The 7,833-nt window shown below is 52.3% G+C and overlaps 2 protein-coding genes across 3 annotated transcripts; one reads left to right on the top strand and one right to left on the bottom strand.

Annotated features, from left to right (window-relative positions):
- The first annotated feature begins 453 nt into the window (after nucleotides 1-453).
- Nucleotides 454-3,408, top strand: LY6G6F (lymphocyte antigen 6 family member G6F). Its single transcript, XM_043449549.1, has 6 exons — nucleotides 454-536; nucleotides 1,034-1,363; nucleotides 1,448-1,711; nucleotides 2,637-2,792; nucleotides 2,935-3,001; nucleotides 3,137-3,408. Exons 1-6 carry the CDS (start codon nucleotides 479-481, stop codon nucleotides 3,177-3,179), a joined length of 918 nt encoding a protein of 305 aa, XP_043305484.1. The 5' UTR covers nucleotides 454-478; the 3' UTR covers nucleotides 3,180-3,408.
- Nucleotides 3,409-4,421: 1,013 nt separating this feature from the next.
- LOC122429322 (lymphocyte antigen 6G6e-like) lies at nucleotides 4,422-6,493 on the bottom strand. Of its 2 annotated transcripts, XM_043449552.1 has the most exons (4): nucleotides 6,351-6,493; nucleotides 6,043-6,162; nucleotides 5,231-5,356; nucleotides 4,422-5,090 (listed from the first exon to the last, which is right to left on the bottom strand). In XM_043449552.1, the coding sequence occupies exons 2-4, from the start codon at nucleotides 6,092-6,094 to the stop codon at nucleotides 4,876-4,878; spliced, it is 393 nt and encodes a 130-aa protein (XP_043305487.1). In that variant the 5' UTR covers nucleotides 6,095-6,162; nucleotides 6,351-6,493; the 3' UTR covers nucleotides 4,422-4,875. The 2 variants fall into 2 exon arrangements, with proteins under 2 accessions (XP_043305487.1, XP_043305486.1); XM_043449551.1 differs by having other exon boundaries at nucleotides 6,043-6,493.
- Nucleotides 6,494-7,833: the final 1,340 nt, after the last annotated feature.

Below are 7,833 nucleotides of genomic sequence, written 5' to 3'. Positions count from 1 at the left end.
TTTAATTAATTAATTTATTTGGCTGCACTGGGTCTTAGTTGTGGGATCTTTTTTTTATGAATAGTGTGGCATGCAGGATCTTTCATTGCGGCAGGTGGGATCTAGTTCCCTGACCAGGGATAGAACCCTGGGCCCCCTGCTTTGGGAGTATGGAGTCTCAGCCACTGGACCACCAGACAAGTCCCTGCACAGGCTTCTTAGCACGGAGAGTCTTTGATCTGAGTTCTTCAGCCCATGTGGAGTCCGAAGGGTGAGGAGATTATGCTTGGAGCGGCCTGAACTGGTCCTTTCTTGGCATGGAAAGGTGGTTGCTACTTTTTCCCCAGTGGACATTCAGCTGGGCTTTATCTCCCTGGCATTCCCATCCCGCTCAGAGGCCCATGTCATTCCAGACTGGGGAATATAGGCTTTTATCTGGGCTCAGTTTCCTCCCTGGGAATAGCAGGTCCCAGGCAAGAGAACTTGGTGAGCTCTCTCCATGGCTGTCTTATTCCTCCTCCTTCTGTTCCTCTGTGGGCTTCCCCAGGCTGAAGCAGGTAAGGAGCAGGGGTAGGGGGATTCTTCACTTCTCCACAGGGTTGGGAGGGACTGCTGCTGTTTCTCCTTAGGGGTCTGGGAAGGTGTTTGGCTCAAGAAGATAGATCTACCCCAGTTGACCTCCCCCGCCTCTAATGTTAGGAAAGATTCAGAGTCAATGAGGGTCCAGATCAGGCACCTTTAGAAAATAAGAGCGGACAAGTAAATGCTCATCCAGAAGAGGAAAAGCGAAAGGAAGGGACATAGGCATTTGTCAGCTATTCCAGCCTTTGCCCTCCTGCCCTCAGATCCCTGCAGTCGCTGGAGGAGAGGTGGGGGAGAGCCTTACCCTCTTCTCTCTGCCTCACTTTTTTGTAGCTGTCACTTGAGAAAGGAGCTCACAGTCAGGCCCAGTGCTGGGGTACCCCAGAAGGGAGGTAGCCAGGAGTGGGAGGTGGAGGGGTGGGATCGCAGACCTGATGGAGGTCTCTGGTCTCACACAGCCCCCTCCCCACAGACAGCATCCAGGCCATCTATGTGGTCTTGGGGGAGGCACTGGAGCTGCCATGTCCCTCACCACCCGCCCTGCATGGAGACGAATTCCTGTCCTGGTTTTGCAGCCCAGCAGCAGGCTCCTCCACTGCTTTAGTGGCCCACGTTCAAGTGGCCAGGCCCTCCCCAGGCCCTGGGAAGCCCAGAAGGGAATCCAGGCTCAAACTGCTGGGAAACTACTCTTTGTGGCTGGAGGGGTCCAAGGCAGGAGACGCCGGGCGGTACTGGTGCGCCGTGCTGGGTCAGCGCTACAGGTACCAGAACTGGAGGGTGTATGACGTCTCCGTGCTCAGAGGTGAGTGGGGGGCCTGCAGACCAGGGGCTGCTGGGAGCCAGGGAAGTCCAGGCAAAGAGCTGAGGAGTCCCTCTCTCCCTCCAGGATCCCAGTTCTCTGCGAGGGCTGCAGATGGATCTTCCTGCTCTGTCCTCCTGTGCTCTGTGATCCCTGCCAGGAGTCTGGAGTCTGTGACCTGGCAGGAGGGGAACGGTCCTGCGAAGAGGGATGTGCAGTCTTTCTGGGGTGATGGGGCTACCCTGCTCTTGGTGTGTCCTGGAGAGGGGCTTCCTGAGCCCAGGGCACGTAAACCAGGAATCATCCGCTGCCTCGCGCCTCAGAACAAAGGGATCAGCTTTAGCCTGGCAGGTAAACTGAGTGACAAGGGAAGAGATTTTTGCCTCCAGTACATCCCCTACTGCTAGCTAGGCAAATCTGTTATTGGCTGTTATTTTCCTCCACTGCCTGTAGGAGGAGGGCTTTTTTTTTTTTTTTTCCTTGATTGAATCCATAACAGAAAAGGGGGTTGGTTAAGCCAGCTTTCTCATCGGATAGACCATAAGCCAACAGGAAGAAGAATAATTCTGGTGGAACACACCTTTGTTTAGAAATAGGATAATCTATGATTTTTGTGGAATATCCCTTAGTAGAAAGGAAGAAAGTAAGAATTACTGCTGGGGCAGTTGTTTGTTGAAGAAAGGATATATGCACCAATGTTATAATAGCCCATTGATGGTGGAGGCAGAAGGGGAAAAAATATATAATTGTTTTACAATAAGAAGTCCATTATGCAGAGAAAGAATGCTATTGGATATAGAATAACCCATTCACAAGGCAGGAGAGAGGAGCAAATGACCATTCTTTTGGTAAGCAAAGGGCAGTGATGGGGTTTTATCTCCCTCTACGTTCCTCAGCACCTAATCTGGGGTCTGGCATGTGGTGGACACTCAGTGAATGCCTGTGGCATAGATGAATGGAAGAATGAATAAACAAGGCACTTTCTTATTTTCTTAAAAGGGTGAATTACTGTGCAGGGCATGAGGAAAAAAAATCACAGTTATGGTTGATGGTCCAACCCAGAGTTAGCCGTCCATGTGTAGCCTGGGGGGCACCACCATTCTCTATCAATGTTGGCTCATGAAGTCAGGGTGAGAGGCCAAGTGGGGTAGTGGATAGTGGGGGCAAGGAAGTCTTCTTTTCAAACTATGGGGGGAAAGCCTCTTTTTGGGGCACAAGGGACAGACTCCCCTCCCAGCCTCCCTCCTAATCCCTCTTGTCCTGCCCTTAACTGCAGCCTCCACGGATGCCTCCCCTGCCCTCTGTGTCCCTTCTGCAGACTGGGATGTGGCCTGGATCCTGACGCTGTTGCTCACAGTGGGCCAGGGGTTCACAATCGTGGTCCTCGGCGTCATGCTCTGGAGGCAGAGGGCCCAGGGGGCTCAACACAGAAGTGAGTCCCTCCTTCCCAGAGGGGTGGACTCAGATCTTGCCTCTCTACCCTTCTTCTCTAGGGGAGAAGGTGGGGTAAGGAAGACAGCTCTGAGTCACCTGGTGACTTCTCTGCTGCACCTCATATGGCTTTTTCTCTCCAGATGCCTCGTTTCCTCAGTTCAAACCCGAGATCCAGGTCTATGAGAACATCCATTTGGCCCATCTCAGGTGAGGAGCTACTAGGGGGCAGAGGCTTAAATCCCGGAGGAGACTGAAGTTGGGGTGGGGATGGGATGTTGGTTCCTGAGGAGGTGGAGGATGGAAGTATCCTTAATCTGTCTTTCTGCTTTGCAAAACCCACAGCCCACCTGCCCTAAAACCAGGTGACCTCGAGGACATCTGCTAGGAAGTGTGACCTGCTGACTCCCTGGCCATCTGGCACCCGAAGGATTCCTGAAAACCTTGGCAAGGGGGCAGGGGCTGGGAGTGCTAGTTCACTGTCCAGTTGGTCTCCAGCCAAGCTCTGTGTGTCTGTGTGTGTGTGTGTTAAGGGGCTGGGGGCTGAAGGAAAGAAGAAGCATTATTCCATGATGCCACCTATGAAAGGGTGTGGTTTCCTGTCTCACAGTAGCCAGTGGAGGGGTGGCCCTGAGGCTGCAGTACCATAGAGTTCAGGGGAGCCTGGAGTAACTGGCAGGGGCTGGGGAGAGGTAGGATGGGAAGAAAGGAGACAGGAATCCAGAGACTTGAGCAGTGGTAGAGAATCAGTTACAGGGGTACCAAAGGACAAACGGTAGAAACTGAAGAAGAGGGAAGCAAAGAGGCTCAAGTCACAGGAAAAGGGACGAGATGGAGAAAGAGAAGAAAATTGGAAGTATGAAAAGGGAGGATTGAAGGACAGAAGAATGGAAAGAAGACTCACCTCTAAATTAAGCCAGATCCTCACCGCCATCTCATCCTCACAAAGAAGAAATTGAGAGAGAACCAGCACCTCTAATCAGACGCCAGACTTCCTCAGATGGAAGGGGAGGGGACTGAGTCAGGACGGGTGGGGGGTGCCCTTGCCCAGCCGCTACCGCACAGTTCCCTCCTTATCGTAGGCGCTCCCCCTCCTTATCCTGTGGCATCCGGAGCAGGGCACAGCTTATCGTCCTGGGGGCCCCACAAGTCACACACAAGCTATCTCCCTGGGCAGAGGGAGTGTCCACAGCGGTGGGTGAGTGAATTCCCTGGCGGGGTGTGTAACTGGGCCCTGCGTGTTGGGTGATCAGTGAATGACAAGTCTGGGCTTGTGGAATGGGAGAGGGTGTTGGTGCTCCTGGTCTCAGGCAGCATGGAGCTGGCCTCCCAGCCACACCCTCACCACTCCACAAGGGCCCCTTTGTAATCTGCTCAAGCTTGGGCTTCACTGGAAAAAAGCGTTCTTGACGGTGTCACCTAAAAACCTTTACGCTGCAGTGGCTTAAGTAAGCTATTGGCAAGAAGGAGGACGCCAACGACAGATGGAGGATGAAGTGAAAGTCGTGGTTCGGTGCTAGCACCCCAGCCCAACCCGCTAAGCAGCTCTAGCTTGCTGTTAGAGATAGCACGTGTGCCTGCACAGGTACAGACACACACACACACACACACACACATAGAGCAGTGTTACTGAACTTCCAGATAGCACTTTTATTACATTTACTTTTCATAGTTCCCCAAGCCCTCCTCCCTGATCTTCCAAATTAATCTTTCCTAGCAGGACTGTCTTCCTCATCACACTTGATGCTCCTTCAATCCCCTTGCCTGGGACCCCCAGCTCCTTCAAACACCTGCCTTGCCAGAGAGCTGGGGATTACAGAATGCATCAGAAACAAGCATCTAGAAAAGGCCAAGGATTTAGAGCACAGCTTCTTTATGAGGCTGGGCTCTGGGCACATACCTCTGGGCAGCTAGGGGCTGGAGCAATGCCCAGAGGAATCAGGTTTGGGGAGTGGCCTGTGAAGGTGTTGGGCCCACAGTTCTGAGAGCTCTGTACACAGTCAGGCTCTTGGGCAGATCTCCAAAGATCTCTGTGCAGGTGTTGCCAGGGCCGCAGTGACAGTGGAAGAGTCTTGAACTGGAGGCTAGTGGCCTCCCCAAGTGAAGCTGGCCACCAGGACGAGCAGGGTGATGAGGAGGAGGCTGGGGAGCTGACGTGGCATGGTAGCCGAGTTGCACAGGTCCTGCTCGCAGCAGTGGTGTCGGAGAGTGTAGGAGCGGGACCAGTAGGTGGTGTGGCCCTGCAGGGAGCACTCGGCCCTTGGGAGGCAGCCCTTCCGCTCAATGACCTCTCTCTGTTCTATGGGACAGAGGTGGTTGGGGGAGGGGAAGCTGAGGTCGGGCAGGAAGGAGGCAAGGGCCAAGGGGGTCCCAGGAAAGGCGGGATGGATGGCTGTGGGGACGATCTAAGGAACGTCCATCAGACCAGAGTCCTCCTACCTGAGGTACCAATACTGATGCCACAAACTTCATCATCCTGACACTTGGTGGGAACCGGGTAGCAGGGTTTGGCAAAGTTGCAGGTGTAACAGTGGAGCTGTCTTTGGGCCGAGGAGGTGGTGAGACCTGTGGAGTCCGTGGCGATCCAGCAGGGAACAGAGGCAAACAAGACAGGTGAGAGGCCCAGCTCGGATTCAGGAATGGGCTGCACACACAGAGGTGATACACAAAGTGGGGAAAGAGGAGCGGTGAAATGGAGGGAGAAGCAGACAGAAGTAGAAAAAGAGAAGGGAGTGGAGATCATGCATGAAAAGGAAAAGACAGAGAGGCACGTGGGATATAGAGAGCATGCGAGAAATACACAGACATGAACAGAAGCCAAGAGAATCGGAGGTGAACACAGAGAATGACACAAAAAGCCAGGCCGGGGCCAGGAGGGGGTGCCAGTGGAGAAGTTAAGCAGATGGTGCCGAGTCGGATGAGAAAATAGGAATTAACATTGACCAAGGTGCCCAGCAAAGAAGCAAGAGGTGAGATAAGGGTCAGGGGAGACAGGCTTGTCAAAAATGCCACAAGGAAGAGACAGTTATTCTCAAATGCCTTTGAAAGGAAATCTTTCTTGTTCCACCTCATCAGGCTGGCCTGAGACCATTCCCTTCTTTCCAAACCCCCTACAGCTCTCTCCTCAGCATAGGTCAGCACCCTCTCCCTCACCCTCCTACCCCTAGCTCTCAGGCTTCTCCACAAACCCCTGCCACCACCACCGCCCTACCCTGCTCCCTGTCCCCAAGGATTCTCCAGCTCACCCTTACCCAGTGCCCCACCAAGGAACAGGATGCAGAGGAAGATGCTGGAGGTATCCATGTCTGGACCCGGGGCTCAGGAGTCTGGGAGAATGTGATCTGCACACTGAGATCCTAGAGCTGGAGCATCTGAGTGAGACAGGGAGGAACCAGTAAACAAACACACCTAGGGAGTGAATCTGAGGGTGAGGCAGAACGGGGACCAGACTCAACAGCCTGACACAGGAGAGTTCCTGGCCCCGAAGCTCTCACACCCTCCCTGCCTCCTACTAGAGCCTGCTCTTGCCCTGAGGGTCTTCTCTATTCTTGCAGCTTACTCTTGGCTTCATATGTCGCTCTTGAATGGTGTCTGTCAGCGTCTGTCACTTTCCCTCCTCCTCTCCCTCCCTCCCCTTGTCTCAAGCTGCTCTTTGCTCTCACATCTTCTTGTTTTTGTTTGTCTGTCTTCCCCTGCTGTGCATTTAAGTCTCTTAAGGTCACTCTCCTAAACAGCCCTGGCCCAGATCTGTTTGCGAGTGGTGTTTGAGTGTGGACTCAGCAAGCCCCCACCCACCCACCTGCACACGCAGCTACGGACCCCACCTAGCTGCCCATCCCTTTGATCCCCCAAGCTTCAACATCCATACCCCATAATTATCTCTCCCAGCTTTACTACATTAGAGAAAATAGTTAATCATGGGTGAGGCCAGGGGGACTGATGTATTTCCACTGGTGCAGGGGTAGGGTTCAGAAAGACTAGGAAGGAAGGGAGGGATAAGATTTGGGTCGGGGGTAGAGTCTGGAAGACTGGGGCTTAAGAGACTGGGGAGAAAAGTCAGCACCTGGGGAATCAGAGCAGACTACCAGGAGTCAGAGGCAGATGGGGTGGGGGGTGAGACAGAGGAGACACAGGTATCCATTGAGTAGCAGATTTCAAAAACATGTTTTAATCTCAGGACCTCTTTACACTCAAAAATTACTTAAAAAAAAATTACTGAAGACCCCAAAGAGTTCTTATTATGTAAGTTATATCAAAATTTGCTAGTTGAGAAATCAAAGCAGAACATTTTAACAGATTCATTTAAAAAAATAAAGCAATAAAAATAAAAATATAAAGCAATAAACCTGTTGCTGTCATTTAGTCCCTAAGTCGTGTCTGCCCCTTTGCGACCCCATGAATCGCCAGACTCCTCTGTCCATGGAATTTTCCAGGCAAGAATACTGGAGTGGGTTGCCATTTCCTCCTCCAGGGGATCTTCCCCACCCAGGGATGGAATGTGCATCTCCTGTTTTGGCAGGGGATTCTTTACCACTGAGCCACCAGGGAAGACCCACACAGTGGTCAGAAACTGTTACATGTTAACAAAACACATTTTTGTGAAAAATAATGTCTTTCCCAACAGTATAGTGAGAAGAGTGGCATTTCTTTACCCTTTGGGGAATCTGTCTAATATGGGGCTTAACAGAAGAAATAGAAGATGGCTGGGTTTTCACATTTGCTTTTGCATTCAGCCTGTTGGGATCTTGATTGAATATATGAAGAAAATCTGACAGATATGTAGCTGGAAAAGGAAGACTGTCCAGGACTCTCTGAAAGGGTCTTAGGGACCCCTGGGAGTTCTGGGGCCACCGTCTTAGAAGTGTTTCTGAGATGGAGGAGTTCAGGGACATCAGAGGCTGCTGAGTGCTTTTTCTCTCCTGGGGAGGCCTCCCCCAGGGGGGCCTCCCTGTCCCTATTGGGGCCCCGATGCCTTCTAGGGGAGACAGACTCTTTCCTCCCTTTTTATTGCCCTATAAAGCCAAAGGCAACAGGGATAAAAG

The sequence above is a fragment of the Cervus canadensis genome, chromosome 28 (genome assembly GCF_019320065.1).
Source record: "Cervus canadensis isolate Bull #8, Minnesota chromosome 28, ASM1932006v1, whole genome shotgun sequence".
Classification (NCBI taxonomy): Eukaryota; Metazoa; Chordata; class Mammalia; order Artiodactyla; family Cervidae; genus Cervus; species Cervus canadensis.
The sequence above is the reverse complement of the archived record's forward strand: the minus strand, read 5'-3'. Positions and strand labels throughout refer to the sequence as shown.